The 17,121-nt window shown below is 41.9% G+C and overlaps 1 protein-coding gene across 19 annotated transcripts in view; it reads left to right on the top strand.

The window, feature by feature from the left end:
• EIF4G3 (eukaryotic translation initiation factor 4 gamma 3) overlaps positions 1–16,557 on the top strand; it is a 375,220-nt gene extending 358,663 nt beyond the window's left edge. For 11 of the 19 annotated variants that reach the window (XM_030942482.1, XM_030942483.1, XM_030942481.1 and 8 more), the window contains 4 exons: positions 8,923–9,069; positions 10,660–10,741; positions 13,324–13,470; positions 15,544–16,297. In XM_030942482.1, coding sequence (XP_030798342.1) covers positions 8,923–9,069; positions 10,660–10,741; positions 13,324–13,470; positions 15,544–15,725 — 558 coding nt within the window. In that variant the 3' untranslated portion in view covers positions 15,726–16,297. Of the gene's footprint in view, positions 1–8,922; positions 9,070–10,659; positions 10,742–13,323; positions 13,471–15,543 lie in introns of all 19 variants that reach the window. The other 8 variants (XM_010364336.2, XM_030942485.1, XM_010364337.2 and 5 more) reach the window with 2 other exon arrangements.
• The last annotated feature ends 564 nt before the right edge of the window (positions 16,558–17,121 follow it).

Genomic DNA, 17,121 nt, shown 5'->3' with positions numbered 1-17,121 from the left:
TTGGTTGCAGTCTAGAACACTGAAGAGCTTTCTTGCCACAGCAATAAGAACCTGCATGAAGCATAACTTCTGATGTGTTGCTGGACTCAGAAGAGGTGGAAGTAATTTCCTTCAAAAGGACAAAAATAATTAATGAGGGGGAAAAACCAGAGATGAAACCTGAACTATGAATAGTAATTACATGTGAAAGGCATCTTGCCCAAAGGACACATAGCCCAATGGGAAGATACTATTACAAATGCTGTCAGATGTCATGGAAAAAGTTGACTTAGTCCCAGTTCAGTATTACCTTGACTCCCAGAAGAAGCAAATCAAAATGCTCTTTGGAGAAACATCCTCAACTTAGGTCCCCTTATTTTCTACAAACACAAGTTATCTAAATATATGAGTTGACACTTGGTGTTCATTTAGCATACAATTAAAGAAGTAAAGATAAAAGTAAACAGACAATAAGTAGTAGATTTAGATCCCATGGACTTGAGGTAATGGAATTATCATTTAGAATATAAAACAATACCATATTAAAGAGAAGAAATCACAAATATGAGCAAACAAGAGACTAGTCAAAATGGTTAAAGAGATTTGGAAAAAAAAAAAAGGTTGGGTGCAGTGGCTCATGCCTATAGTCCTAGCACTTTGGGAGGCCGAGGCAAGAGAATCTCTTGAAGCCAGGAGTTAGAGATCAGCCTGGACAACATAGTGAGACCTGTCTCTACTAAAAAAAAATTAGCTGGGCCGGGCGCAGTGGCTCATGCCTGTAATCCCAGCACTTTGGGAGGCCGAGACAGGCAGATCATGAGGTCAGGAGATCGAGACCATCCTGGCTAACACAGTGAAACCCCGTCTCTACTAAAATACAGAAAAAAAAATTAGCCGGGCGTGGTGGTGGGTGCCTGTAGTCCCAGCTACTCAGGAGGCTGAGGCAGGAGAATGGCATGAACCCGGGAGGCGGAGCTTGCAGTGAGCCGAAATTGCTCCATTACACTCCAGCCTGGGCGACAGAGCGAGACTCCGTCTCAAAAAAAAAAAAAAAAAAATTAACTGGGTGTATTGGTGCACCTGTAGTCCTAAGCTACTCGAGAGACTGAGGTAGAAGGATCACTAGAACCTGTGAGTTTAAGGCTGCAGTGAGATACGATCACACCACTGCACTCCAACCTGAGAGACAAAGCAAGAGCCTGTCAAAAAAAAAAAACAAAAAAAAAAACAAATAAACAAAAGTCACACACACATACACCAAAATCTGTAGGTAGCTATCTAAGATATGTTGCTACGTTAGGAGATTTGGAGGAAAGAATGAGAAACCATTTAAACTATCTTAATTGGAGTCCCAGAAGGAAAGTTAGCCTGAACGGAGAAGAGGCAATATTTGAAGAGACAGTGGCTGATACTTCTAGAAGTGATAAAATATACAAATCTATAATGAAAGTCCATATATGCCATACAGGATAATTATATTTTAGTGAAACTGCATAATACCAAAGACAAATACAAAAGTGAAACTGCATAATACCAAAGACAAATACAAAAGATTTTAAAGAAACTGGAAAGAAGCAGCACATTACCTACCTGCCTCCCCCTCAAAAAAAAATACACAAAAAAAATAGACTTTGCAATAGGAACCATGAAAGCCAGAAGATGGTAGAATAATCTCACAGTGCTGAGAAACGAACAGTAAATGTAGAATTGCCTGTGCAGCTAAACTAACCTTTAAGAATTAGGGCAATGCATACTAAGAAACTTAACAACATACTTCTAAATACACGTGGGTCAAAGAAGCAATGAAAAAGGATAGTAAAAAACATTTTTAACTGAATGAAAATGAAAACATAACATGTCATTGATATTTAGAAAAGAAGAAAGGTCAATAAGCTCAGCTTCAGCCTTAAGAAATTAGAAAAATAAAGCCGGACACAACGGCTCATGCCTATAATCCCAACACTTTGGGAGGCCAAGGCAGGAGGATTGCTTGAGCCCAGGAGCTTGAGAGACCAGCCCAGGCAACACAGCAAGACCCTATCACCAAAAAAAACAAAACAAAAACAAAAAAATGAAAGAAAGAAAGAAAGAAATTAGAACAATAAGAGCAAATGAAGCTCCAAGTAAATAGAATAAAGGAAATAATAAACATTGTATCAGAAACCAATGAAATAGAAGACTTTTTAGAGAAAAACCAGTGAGGCCGGGCGCGGTGGCTCAAGCCTGTAATCCCAGCACTTTGGGAGGCCGAGACGGGCGGATCACGAGGTCAGGAGATCGAGACCATCCTGGCTAATACGGTGAAACCCCGTCTCTACTAAAAAATACAAAAAACTAGCCGGGCGACGAGGCGGGCGCCTGTAGTCCCAGCTACTCGGGAGGCTGAGACAGGAGAATGGCGTGAACCCGGGAGGCGGAGCTTGCAGTGAGCTGAGAGCCGGCCCCTGCACTCCAGCCTGGGCGGCAGAGCGAGACTCCGTCTCAAAAAAAAAAAAAAAAAAAAGAGAAAAACCAGTGAAATCAAAAGCTGGTTCTCCGGGAGGCGGAAGTTACAATGAGCTGAGATTGCGCCATTGCACTCCAGCCTGGACAAAAGGGCGAGACTCCATCTTGGGAAAAAAAAAAAAAAGCCTGTACTTTGAGAAGATAAAAGTGATAAACCTCTAGCAAGATTGATCAGGAAAAAAATTTTAAAAAGAAGGTACATATTGCTGATATCTGGAATGAAAGCAGTAACATCAACACAGATTCTGTACATAAAAGTGGGTGAGGAAATTTTATGAATAATCTTTATGTCAATAAATACATCAGCCAGGCATGGTGGCTCACGCCTGTAATTCCAGCACTTTGAGAGGCCAAGGCAGGCAAATTGCTTGAGCCTAGGAGTTCAAGATCAACCTGGGCAAGATGGTAAAATCCCATCTCTACAAAAAAATGCAAAAATAAGCCAGGCATGGTGGTACATGCCTGTAATCATAGCTACTCAAGAGGCTGAGGTGGGAGGATTGCTTGAGCCCGGGAGGTCAAGGCTACAGTGAGCTGTAATCCTGTCACTACACTCCAGCCTAGACAGCAGAGTGAGACCCTGTCTTCAAAAAGAAGTAACTCTAGTTGAATACATCGATGTAGTTGAACTAGTTGAAATGAACACATTTTTCTTCTTCTTTCTTTTTTGAGACAGAGTTTCGCTCTTGTTGCCCAGGCTGGAGTGCAGTGGCATGATCTTGGCTCACCGTAACCTCAGGAGAACCTAAGTGATTCTCCTGCCTCAGCCTCCCAAGTAGCTGGGATTACAGGCATGTGCCACCACGCCTGGCTAATTTTGTATTTTTTGTAGAGATGGGGTTTCTCCATGTTGGTCAGGCTGGTGTCAAACTCCTGACCTCAGGTAATCCACCTGCCTCGGCCTCCCAAAATGCTGGGATTACAGGCGTGAGCTGCTGCACTCAGCCACAAATTTCTTAAAAGATACAGACTACTAGAGCTGTCTCAAGAGATGGATAACCTGCATATCTATTAAAGAAATTGAATTCATAGTTAAAAATGTTCCCACAAAACAAGTCCAGGCTTAAATGATTTCACTGGTAAACTCTACCAAACATTTAAAGCAGAAATAATACCCATTTAACAAAAGAATTCTACAACTATTCAGAATATTGAAGAGGAGCGGGTACTTCTCTAAGGCCAGCATTAGTCTAATACCAAAACCAAAGACATTTCAAAAATCTATAGAGCAATATGTCTCATGAACATTGAGAAATTGAACAATGAGATCACTTGGACTCTGGAGGGGGAACATCACACACCGGGGCCTATTATGGCGGGGGGGAGCGGGGGATGGCATTGGGAGTTAGACCTGATATTTACATCTACAATGTAATTTGTATTTACATTTACAATGACGAGTTGATGGGTGCTGACGAGTTGGTGGGTGCAGCACACCAACATGGCACAGGTATACATATGTAACAAACCTGCACGTTGTGCACATGTACCCTAGAACTTAAAGTATAATAAAAAAAAATTTTGAGAAAAAATTCCCAATACAATTTTAGAAAATCAAATCCAACAATATATAATAAGAGTAATACATTATAATAAGGTAGGATTGGCTGGGCATGGTGGCTCATGCCTGTAATCCCAGCACTTTGGGAGGCCGACGTGGGCAGATCACGAGGTCAGGAGTTCGAGACCAGCCTGGCCAACATGGTGAAACCCTGTCTCTACTAAAAATACAAAAATTAGCCAGGTGTGATAGCACGTGCCTGTAATCCCAGCTGCTCGGGAGGCTGAGGCAGGAGAATTGCTTGAACCCAGGAGGCAGAAGTTGCAGTGAGCTAAGATCACATTACTGCACTCCAGCTGTGGGTGACAGAGCAAGACTCCGTATCAGGAAAAATAATAATAATAATAATAATAATGTAGGATTTATCCCAGAAATGTAAGGTGGGTTTAATATTTGAAAATTGATGTATACATAATAGGGAAGATGGTGAAGTATACATAATAGGGAAGATGGTGAAGTATACATAATAGGGAAGTATACGTAATAGGGAAGGTGGTGAAGCTCCAGGATTCAGTCCCTCCACTGACACAACTATTGAACTGGCAAGATCTGTTAAAGCCAACTGTTTTGGAACTGTGGAGCCTGGTTAAATACATGCATTATCAACACCAGGGAAATGCATGATGAAAAGAGTCTGATAAATTTCAGTGAATTTAGGAATTTTGCATAGAACCTACCAGCACCCAGCCCTGTGGCAGACCGCTAGGAAACTGGCATCACACCATTTCTGGTGCAGCTTGCTGGTGCCAGGTTGAATAATAAGGACTTCATTTTCCAAGGATTGGGGTTGTGTCTTTTAATCTGCCTGGCAGTTGACTGAGAGGCCAGTGCTGGGACTGGCTGTTATTTCAACCCTTTCCGACTAAAGTAGCTTTTAGGGCTGTGACTATCAAAGTATTTAAGCAGTAGTGTTATGGGATCTCTGGGGTGTGGATTTTTTTGGCCAGAAACCTCTGTGACCATGGCACCTTTGCCTGAGTTCTTGTCCTGTGTCCAGGAAGAATGAGGTATGCAAACAAGTGAAGGGTGAAGAAGAGATTTAGTTAGTATTAGAACAGCTCAGAGGAGTGGGTAGTGGATCACGAGGTCAGGAGTTCGAGACCAGCCTGGCCAACATGGTGAAACCCCGTCTCTAATTAAAATACAAAAATTAGCTGTATGTGGTAGCACGCACCTGTGATCCCATGTGCCTGTAATCTGCCATCATGGCTCTGGAGAGGATAACTCCTCTCCACAGGCAGGTCATTTGGACATTTCTGCACGTCTCTGAAGCTCTCAGTGGAGAGGGAAGCTCTCTGCTTGCAGGTCATCTCTGTAGCTCTCAGCAGAGAAGGCACTCTTCTCTGCAGCTGATCCTCCCATCGTCTCTCTGCCCTCTTTGTCCTCTGGCCATCTTCTGCCCTGCTCTGGCTAAGCCCAGGGCTTTTATACCTCAGAGGGGAGGAAATGCATGGTGATTGGTCCATAGGCAGCCATGGTTGGGCCTGGAAGAGGCACCATGATGCCCCACTCCAGTCTGCTGGACTGGCACCCCAGCCCCCAGCCTTCAGGTCCTCCCTGGCCTGAGGGTGGGGCCTTACTGGGGACCCTGCCCCCTTCTACCCAGGACTCTGTCTGCCTCCTGCTGCCATTCATGGCCCTGGGGCTTGGTCCCAACCCCACTCCAAGATCGGAAAGCAGACACCCCTGAGCCTGCAGGGACAGGGGATCCTTCCTGGGGCACCTGAGGGTGCAGACTGCAGAGATGCCCGGGTCCTGCATGCCTGGGAGGGCAGCCACAGCTGCACCCCAGAGCTCCCACCCCACCAACTCAGAAGAGGCAGGGCTCCCCCTTGTCCCGTCTCCTGCCTGCTTTGTGGAACAGGAGCCACAGGTCTGCAGCCGTGGGTCATGCAGCTGCGACAGCACCCAGGAGGGGAGATCCTGCCTGTTCCCTGATCCCCCAAGAGCACAGAGAGGCTTGGATCCGTAGCTGCAGTTTGGGTGACTCTAGGAGGGCAGGGCTCCTGCCTGTTCCATAGAGCAGGAGCCCTGGGTCTACACCTGCGGTTTGGGTGGCTGCAGTAGCACAGGCAGCTCCCATCCCAACTCAGAAGGGCCAGGGCTCCCCCCAGCTCCATGCGGTGTATAGCACCAGCTGCGCCTCCCTACTGCAGCCAGCGTAATGGCAGCAGCCACTGCCATCAATAGTATCTCTGTCTGTCTGTCTGTCTCTCTTTCTCTTCTCTCTCTCTCTCCTCTCCTCTCCCCTCTCTCCTCTTTCCTCCTCCTCCACTCCCTCTCCCTCACTCCTCTTTTTCTTTAAATTTAACTTTTATTTTAAGGTCGGGGTGCATTTGCAGGTTTGTTATATAGGTAAACTTGTGTCATGGGGGTTTGTTGTACAGATTATTTTGTCATCCGGGTATTAGCCTAGTACCTATTATTTTTCCTGATCTTCTCCCTCCTCCCAACCTCTGCCCTCTGATAGGTTCGTGTGTGTTGTTCCACTCTATGTGTCCATGTGTTGTCACCATTTAGCTCCCACCTATGAGTGAAAACACGCAGTATTTGATTTTTTGTTCTTGCATTAGTTGGCTAAGGATCACTTGGCCTGGGAGGTCAAGGCTACAGTGAGCCATGATAGTGCCACTGCACTGTAACCTAGGCAAAAGAGCAAGACCCTGTCTAAATAAATAAATAAATATGAGACTTCAGTTTAAAAGAAAAAAAAAAGCAATTAGAGGTCAAGGCTGCAGTGAGCCATGATAGTGCCACTGCACTGTAACCTAGGCAAAAGAGCAAGACCCTGTCTAAATAAATAAATAAATATGAGACTTCAGTTTAAAAGAAAAAAAAAAGCAATTAGAGGTCAAGGCTACAGTGAGCCATGATAGTGCCACTGCACTGTAACCTAGGCAAAAGAGCAAGACCCTGTCTAAATAAATAAATAAATATGAGACTTCAGTTTAAAAGAAAAAAAAAAGCAATTAGAGGTCAAGGCTGCAGTGAGCCATGCTAGTGCCATTGCACTGTAACTTGGGCGAAAGAGGAAGACTCTTGTCTAGATAAATAAATATTTTTTTCTTTCAGTTTAAAAGAAAAAAAAAGGCAAAATAATATATACATAATAAAATGAATATATAAAAGTGTTTAGAGTATAGTTTGAAAAATGAGGTTGAAAAAAACTTGGCCTGTATCTTGACTTTCGGTTTGCTTAAAGAGCTTATGGCCTTCATGTTGTGCTTTTTTGCGTATATTGGAGCATCATGGATTGGATGTATAGGTAACCAATACTGAATCAGAAAAATTGTTTGTAATATTGAGCCACGTTTCTAAAACCTTATGGAGCTGGGTGCAGTGGTACACACTGTAGTCTCAGCTGCTCAGGAGGCTGAGGCAGGAGGATCTTTGAGTCCCAGAGTTCAAGTCCAACCTGGCAACATAGTAAGACCCCAAGTCAAAAATAAATAAAGAATAAAACCTTATTGAGAAGTATCATTTAGAGATGCTACATAAGTGGTAGAAATGGAACAATCAGATGACAGAATTCAAGACAGTGGTTTTCACTTTGTGGATTGGGGATAGGGTACAGGACTATACCAGAGTATTCAAGGGTATTAGAGAAAACCTAATGTGAGTAATCCTCAATATATTCATCTTTATGGTTTTTGTATAAAGAAGCCACATGAAGCAAGGCATACCAACATACCTCATTTCTTTAGTCCCTTGAAAATTATGAATAATTTTGATTATAGATTATTTTTTCTTTTTGAGACAGGATCTCGCCCTGTTGCCAGGCTGCAGTGCAGTGGCACAGTGACAGCTCACTGCAGCCTCAACCTCCCATGCTCAAGCAGTCCTCCCATCTCAGCCTCCTGAATAGCTGGGACCACAGGCCCACGCCACAACACCTGGCTAATTTTGGTATTTGTTTTGGTAGAGACGGGGTTTTGCCATGTTGCCCAGGCTGGTCTCAAACTCCTGGACTCATACACTCCTCCTGCCTTGGCCTCCCAAAGTGCTGGGATTAATGGCATGAACCACTGCACCCAGACTGATTATAGATTTTTTAAAACTACGTATCTACGTGCTAAACACTTATAGCATCATTTCTCACACCTATATTCAAAATGGCCATAACTTAACAAAGCCAAAACTATCGAGTTTTGATACCAATACTAATATTAACCTATCAAGTTTGCTGAGTACCAATACTAATATTAAACCATAGGTTGCAGAAAGGGAGTGAAACTTTAGCCTTTTCTAGGGCTCCTATCCTGCCTTAAAGAGCTACGTTGCAGCTAAGGGGAAGATTGAAGCTCAAGGGGAAGATTGGTTATTTGCATGTAACCATAGCCTAGAGATAATTATAGGGGGTTTATTTCCTTCCTTTTTAAGATACACAGTATGAGAAGTTGGAAAAATATTCAGAAGGATAGTGGACTACAGTCTTTCAAAACTATAATACAAACAGGTTGGGCGTGGTGAGTCATGCCTGTAATCCCAGTACTTTGGGAGGCCAAGGAGGGCGGATTGCTTGAGCTCAGGAGCTCAAGACCAGCCTGGGAAACATGGCGAGACCCCTTCTCTACTAAAAATACAAAAAAATGGCCAAGTGTGGTGGTGCAGGTCTGGAGTCCCAGCTATTCAGGAGGCTGAGGTGGGAGGATTGCTTGAGCCCGTGATGTGAAAGTTGCAGTGAGCCAAACTCCAGCCTGGGTGACAGAGCAAGACCCTATCTCAAAAAAGAAACAACTACAAACATAAAATAGCCTCTGCTGATCATTCTGATTCCGTGTAAAATAGAAGACATAACCTATGACTTTGTTATTCTCTCAGGATGATAACATAGAATTATATTAATATATTAATATGTTCCTCCTTTTATGTTTCAGAAGTTGGACTTCATAGAGTCTGACAGTCCCTGTTCCTCTGAAGCACTTTCAAAGAAAGAATTGTCTGCCGAAGAGCTATATAAGCGACTCGAGAAACTCATTATTGAGGACAAAGCGAATGATGAACAGATCTTTGATTGGGTAGAGGTATAAAGACTATGTCACCTTCCCTGATATCTCTACAGGAAAGATTCTTGTGGGATCCCCTTAATTCGCTTACCTATCTGTTCACTTCATGAGTTTTTAACCTTAATGATATTAGTTTTTAAATGCTTTTGTTTTGCCATCCTTAGAAAAGAGTAATATTTTTCTCACCACTTAAAGGGGTTAAGTAATGCTTGAGATTAACTTTAATTCACATTAAAATTCAGATGAAAAAGCAGTATTGGCACATGTAAAAATAGTTACATGCTTCTGAGTAAGTAGTCATTAAAATACACTGCAGTCGTGGTGTCGTTCTTTCATAGATTGAGTAGATTATCTTAATATGGATTACTTATTGGTGAATAAAATACGTTTTTAAGTGATTGTACTTCCAAATGTACAAGTACTTAACACGGTGTAATTGAATGAGTAGAGGATAGGCAGTGGGGGGGACCCTGAAAAGTAAATACTGCTCATTCAAATATTTGCATATAGAACTGGCAATAGCCAAATTATTTTTCAATGAATCGGACTTTTAATTTTAGCAAGAATGTGCAAAAATGTGACTCATGTGGTCCGGGCATGATGGCTCATGCCTGTAATCCCAGCACTTCGAGAGGCCAAGGTGGGCAGATCACAAGGTCAGGAGTTTGAGACTAGCCTGGCCAACATAGTGAAACATCTCTACTAAAAGTACTAAAAAATTAGCTGGGCATGGTGGCAGGCGCCTGTAGTCCCAGCTACTCAGGAAGCTGAGGCAGGAGAATCGCTTGAACCTGGGAGGTAGAGGTTACAGTGAGGTGAGATCGCACCACTGCACTCCAGACTGCGTGACAGTGTGAGACTCTGTCTCAAAAAAAAAAATAAAAAGTGACTCATCTATTGTTCTTACTGCCAGATTGGTCCTGATTTTCAGGAGGATAATTTCTCCGGTGTGCAAGGATATCTTTTTTTGTTTTTCGGTTTTTTTTTGAGATGGAGTTTTGCTCTTGTCGCCCAGTCTGGAGTACAGTGGTGCAATCTTGGCTCACTGCAGCCTCCACCTCCCAGGTTCAAACGATTCTCCTGCCTCAGCCTCTGCCTGCCACCATGCCTGGCTGATTTTTGTGTTTTTAGTAGAGACACGGTTTCATCATATTGGCCAGGCTGGTCTCGAACTCCTGACCTCAGGTGATCCCGCCCTCTTCAGCCTCCCAAAGCGCTGGGATTACAGGCATGAGCCACTGCAATGGGCCTGTATTTTGTTTTCTCGAGATTAGGTCTTGCTCTGTCACCCATGCTGTAGTACAGTGGTGCAGTCATAACTTACTGCAGCCTCAAACTCTTGGGGTCAAGCAGTCCTCCCACCTTAGTCTCCCAGGTAGCTGGGAACACAGGCACAGGCATGTGCCACAATACCCAGCCCTTTTTTTTTTTTTTTTTTTTTTTTTTTGTAGAGATAGGGTCTCACTATATTGCCCAGACTGGTCTCAACTCCTAGCCTCAAGTGAGCCTCCTGTCTCGGCCTCCCAAAGTGTTGGGATTACAGGCATGAGCCTCTGTGCCTGGCTGAGCAAGGTTATCTTTAATTGTTTTATTTCTTTTTGACTTCAGGCTAATCTAGACGAAAGCCAGATGAGTTCACCTACATTCCTTAGAGCTTTAATGACTGCTGTTTGTAAAGCAGCTATTATAGGTAAGTAACATTTCTGAAGGCAGCTCATAACATCTGAAATCCCCATTATGTCAACTACTAAGTATACAGTTTGATTTTACATTGTTTTCAAAACTTGACCTATGTAGCTCACTTTTCTGTGCGCTGTCCTTTCTGTCTGTGATGCGTGGTTGTCTCAAGCGTGGAGACAAATAGCTGTTCCGCTACAGAGAACCCAGATCTAACCAGCCACCACATGCCTTGCATGCTCCTTGGGTGGTTTTTTACTACGTTGTGTGTAGCTTTTTCTTCATCTTTTCACCTCTAACATTCAGGGCTGCCGCCTCCTTCCAATCATGAATTACAATGAATGGGTTGAATATTCTTAATCTAATTATCAGTATAGGGTTATTCTCATCAAAAAAGTCATTTTATGTAAGTACATATACGAAGAAAAAAATACCAACAGTTTGTCCTGTTCTTCATTGACTTTATTTTATATGATAAGACACTTTTATTGGTTTATAAATTGTTAATATTGATAGGATTAGGATCAGTAGAAATCCTAAATATTCCAAGCTGTATACAATATTTAACATTATTCCATGAAGACATCTCTTTAGTTTCAGATAGAAATTCATACTTCTGTCACTGGAGTGAGAAAAAAAAATTCATCAGCACAAAAGGTGTCTCAGAATTTCAAGTCTGTCTGTATTATTTTTGAAGATAGCTTCCTGCCACTTAATATAGCTTCAGAATTGTAACTTAAGATTTGCAATGAATTTATTTTCAATGTTCTTTAGTGAGATAAATAACAAAGCTAAGTAGAAAGTCTTCATGAAATTCTTAAAAATCATTTTCAGTATCCATAGAACCATCATAAGACTTTCATGTTTTAAAATTTGAGTTGGGAAGTCCAAAAGCTGTTGGTTTTTGTTTTCTTGAGATGGTGGGGGTCACTATGTTGCCCAGGCTGGACCTGAACTCCTGGGCTTAAGGGATCCTATCGCCTCAGCCTCTTGAGTACCTAGAATTACAGGCCTGAGCCATGAGGCCCAGCACAAAATCTGCTTTTAAAAACAAAATTGTGTCTTAGTGATAACTTACAGATAATATAAGCCCTTATGTGTCTTCACACTGAGGATGCTTTTCATTTCTCAGCCCCTTTTTATGATTCCTTTCCCTCAAAAGGCCTGGATTAGGTATGCTATCTGCCACTGCCACAGTTAATTTTTATCCTGGTAATTACAAAATGGTTCCAATCATTTTACCCTTCTGAAAAGATTTGTATTAAGTGTCGCTTTAATTTCCTTTTCTAATGTTGCTTTTTTTATGTTGCTTTTTTTAAGTACTCACTTGAAATTCCTACTCTATGTTTCAGTTATTTTTGATTGACAAATTATGATCGTATATGTTTATGGGGTGGGGTACAATGTGATGTTTTGATATATGTGTCCAATGTGGAATGATTGAATCAAATTAATTAACATACCTATCACCTCACCTTTTTTTTTTTTTTTTTTTTTTTTTTGAGACGGAGTCTCGCTCTGTCGCTCAGGCTGGAGTGCAGTGGCTGGATCTCAGCTCACTGCAAGCTCCGCATCCCGGGTTTATGCCATTCTCCTGGCTCAGCCTCCCGAGTAGCTGGGATTACAGGTGCCCGCCACCTCGCCCGGCTAGTTTTTTGTATTTTTTAGTAGAGACGGGGTTTCACCATGTTAGCCAGGATGGTCTCGATCTCCTGACCTCGTGATCCGCCCGTCTCGGCCTCCCAAAGTGCTGGGATTACAGGCTTGAGCCACCGCGCCCGGCCCACCTCACCTTTTTTTATGATAAGACATTTGATTAATTTTGCTTTTGTAGTTTGTCGTAAAACCACTGTCACCGTTTCATTATAATTAAAGATAATTGGGTATGCTACTCCTGAGGGAAACCAGCATTCAAAATGCATCCCCCTCCATGTTTTTTATTATTTGTGAAAGAATGTCTCATTAATAATTTCAGAGCATTTTGGATTTCAAAATATTTCCCTTAGACCTTCTTGCCTCTTCTTTTGTAGAGCCATATGGGTCCTTTGTACTCAGAAAATTGAAAATGAGCCAAGTGCAGTGGCTCATGCCTGTAATCCTACCATTTTGGGAGGCCAAGGCAAAAGGATTGCTTGAGCCTAGGAGTTCAAGACCAGCTTGGGCAATATAGTGATACCTTGTCTCTATTATTTAAAAAACTAAAAATTAAGAAGAAGAAGAGGCCAGGAGTGGTGGCTCATGCCTGTAATCCAAGCAGTTTGGGAGGCTGAGGCAGGTGGATCGCCTGAGGTCAGGAGTTCGAGACAAGCCTGACCAACATTGTGAAACCCCATCTCTGCTAAAAATACACAAAAAGATCAGTCAGGCATGGTGGCAAGCGCCTGTAGTCCCAGCAACTTGGGAGGCTGAGACAGGATAATCGCTTGAACCTGGGAGACAGAGGTTGCAGTGAGCTGAGATCGTGCCACTGCACTCCACCCTGGGCGATAGAGTGAGACTCTGTCTCACAAAAAAAGAAAAAAGAAAGAAAGAAAATTAAAGATAATTCTATGTTAACTCCTTAAATGTAATTCCTAGTTCTTCTATCATCTTTAGCCGACTCTTCTACCTTCAGAGTGGACACTGCTGTTATCAAGCAGAGAGTGCCGATCTTACTCAAGTACCTAGACTCAGATACAGAGAAGGAACTGCAAGCACTTTATGCACTACAAGCATCGATAGTAAAACTCGATCAACCTGCCAGTAAGTTTATGTCATGTTACAGTTAATCCAACCAATGAGTGAGGTTTATCCAAGCCAGGACTTAGAGATGATTTAGGGTTTGAACTTTGGACAATAAAAGAATCACTAATAACAAAAACTCATATAACTAACTTTAATAAATCTGAATTTGGCCAGGTGCAGTGGCTCGCACCTGTAATCCCAGCACTTTGGGAGGCCACGGTGGGCAGATCACTTGAGGTCAAGAGTTCAAGACCAGCCTGGCCATCATGGTGAAACCCCCGTCCCTACTAAAAATACAGAAATTGGCCAGGCACAGTGGCTCATGACTGTAATCCCAGCACTTTGGGAGGCCGAGGCGGATGGATCATGAGGTCAGGAGATCGAGACCATCCTGGCTAACACGGTGAAACCCTATCTCTACTAAAAATACAAAACATTAGCCTGGTGTGGTGGCATGCGTCTGTAATGCCAGCTACTTGGTAGGCTGAAGCAGGAGAATCGCTTGAACACAGGAGGCGGAGGTTACAGTGATCCAAGATCACGCAACTGCACTCCAGCCTGGCGACAGAGCGAGACTCTGTCTCAAAAAAAAAAAATACAAAAATGGGCTAGGTGGCATGTGCCTGTAGTCCCAGCTACTCAGGAAGCTGAGGCAAGAGAACTACTTGAACCTGGGAGGCGGAGTTTGCAGTGAGCCAAGATTGTGCCACTGCACTCCAGCCTGGGCAACAGAGCACGACTCCATCCAAAAAAAAAAAAAAAAAAAAAAAGAATTTGTTATATGTTCGTATGAAAAAATCACAACAAGAAAACTATTTAGATTAGGTTATTTCATCCCCATTCCAGGGCAGGCCTAACAAAACTTTCTACAATGATGGAAGTATATTCATACCATTGAGTATGGTAACCATGAGCCACATGTGGCAATTCTATACTTAAATGTGTCTGTTGTGACTAGGAACTGAATTATTGACTTTAAATTTAAATAGCCATGTTTGGCTAGTAGCTTCCATATTGGACATCACAGGTCTAGGGCATGAAGATGGTTAATGATGTTGAGGATGATACTCTAGAATCTTTAGACACCCAACAAAGACCCTAAGTATAGTTTATTTACCATGGTATATTTACTAAGGAGTTTCAGAATAGTTTTTAGTTAAGTGTTATGATTAATTCTTGGCTAATGAAACAAAGTAACCTGTACACTTAAGTCTTAGTGATACTTAGTGTTAACTAATGATTTTTATTACATCTCGAAAATTCAGTTGGACTTTGTTAAAAGTGGGCAGTACATAGCTATGAAAGATAGCACTCAAGTAGTTCTTTGGTACTTCCTTAGTTTTGCTTTTGTAAAATTCCTTCTTCCCTAGTCCTGCTGAATCGCTCTGGGAGATAAAAGAAAAGATCAAAGCAAATTATCCTTATAGTGTAATTGAAGAGACAATCTACCGTGAATCAGATAATTTGATAATATTAGCTTGACTAATATAATTACAAAGATAAATCTTTAAAGAAAGGCTGAGGCATGTGGATCACCTGAGGTCAGGAGTTTGAGACCAGCCTGGCCAACATGGTGAAACCCCGTCTCTACTTAAAATACAAAAATTAGCTGATCATGGTGGCGGGTGCCTGTAATACCAGGTACTTGGGAGGCTGAGGCAGGAACATTGCTTAAATCCAGGCAGGTGCCTGTAATCCCAGGTACTTGGGAGGCTGAGGCAGGAAAGTTGCTTAAACCCACGAGGTGGAGGTTGCAGTGAGCCAAGATCACACCACTGCACTCCAGCCTGGGGACAAAACAAGATTGTCTCTCAAAAACAAAAAACAAAAACAAAAAAGAAAGGAAGTTCAAATTGAACAAAATAATAGGAATAAAAAATAATTTAGACTGCTTCAATATTTTTTTCCTCTTCTTTGAACAAGTTGTTGGGCTGTTTATACTGTCAAGAGCAAGTATGGTGAATTGTCATTATTGCTTTTTTCTGGGGGAATTAATGCACATTTATTCAGTCATTCATTAGTTTGAAATACATTCTTTTCCTCATAACTACAGTGTCCCAAAGCTTATAGTTTATTTTCACCTCCTTGCAGATTTGCTGCGGATGTTTTTTGATTGCCTGTATGATGAGGAGGTGATCTCTGAGGATGCCTTCTACAAATGGGAGAGCAGCAAGGACCCTGCAGAGCAGAATGGGAAGGGCGTGGCCCTGAAATCTGTCACGGCATTCTTCACGTGGCTGCGGGAAGCAGAAGAGGAGTCTGAGGATAACTAAAACTTCAAATACACAAAATGAAACAAAAGAAACAATTTAAGTATTTTTTTAAAAAGTTTCACGTCTTCGCCAATCACAGTGCAGCAAGGCCAATTCTCGCAGAAACCCCCACGTGTGCACGAGTGGGAGGGGGAAAGAGAAAAAAAGGTGATCATGGAGGAAAAAGGTACTGGAAAAAAGTAGACTTCAAACCTTAGGGCGGGAGCACTAAAACCAAAATACATGTATTATTTATAGAAAATATTTTCTGTTTTAATCTTTTCTTTTTAAACAAGGACTAAAAAAAATGTTTAGGAAAAAAAAAAAGTTGAGAACTTTTAATTTATTTTAAGGACTGCAAATGCCAGTGTAATTTTTTAATTTGCAGTTTCTGTAAACAACTTGTATAATAGAAAAGCAGAGAAATAAATTTCCCTCCCCTTCAAGATGCACCTCATGTTTGTTTTAAGGTATAGCATTTAGTCCAGATTTGAGAAAGTTTGGGGTGAACAAGGTAAGAAAGATTTTTTTTTTTTTTTTGGCATCAAATCTTTCTGCCTGCCTCTCAGCTTGCTTCAGAAAATTTAAAAAATCACAATAGTAATCAAAATATACATAACATTGAAACAGAAGGAAATGCTGTGGACCACAGAACTCCAAGAATTGTTTTAAAAAAAAAGTGCTACCCTGAGAAAAGTACTCTTAATACTCTTGAAATCTTTAGAGCAACTTTAAGGCTTGTAAATACATAGAACAAATATTTAAAAAAACAAAAAGAAATTGACTCAATACTATTTCTTTTCACTTTGAAAATATAAAGAACAAAATAAAGACAAACATTGCAAGTTTAAAAGAAAGTAAAGTGACTTCTCCTTTGGACAGCTGCTGCACGTGTGCCCATTCCTGGGGGTGCTGTCTGGCTATTTATTGTCTAATTCAAATCACTCCTGAGGTGAGAGAGAGAAAACGAGAGGGAGTGAGAGTGTGTGTCTGTGCGTGTGTGCGCACGTATGTGCATGCACATGTATGTATGTATATGTCTCTACTCGCTGAAAAGGCAAGCTACTTTGTGGGTAAGGAGGGCACTCGTGCTTAGGTGGGAATGCCCCACTGGGAGTCCAGTGAAACTTATTTCCAACACTAACTAGAAATTCATTCAGGACAGTAAACCTCAGGGCAGTCCTTTAGATAACTAAGTTTTCCACTGTATGTATCAGGACTCAGGACAATAATTCACTTTGAGACTGCCACTACCACTGATTTTAAAATCTTCCATCAATTGCCTGCAATGCTTAAGAAACCCAAAGATGTCCTCTAAAGAATGAATAAAACCAAAAGCTATGTTATGCTTTTACAAAAGTGGGGGTGGGATTTTTATGAAAGTAGGGGTGGGGTTTAAAATCAAACCAATACCATG

This window comes from Rhinopithecus roxellana, chromosome 12 (genome assembly GCF_007565055.1).
Source record: "Rhinopithecus roxellana isolate Shanxi Qingling chromosome 12, ASM756505v1, whole genome shotgun sequence".
Taxonomy (NCBI): domain Eukaryota; kingdom Metazoa; phylum Chordata; class Mammalia; order Primates; family Cercopithecidae; genus Rhinopithecus; species Rhinopithecus roxellana.
The sequence above is the reverse complement of the archived record's forward strand: the minus strand, read 5'-3'. Positions and strand labels throughout refer to the sequence as shown.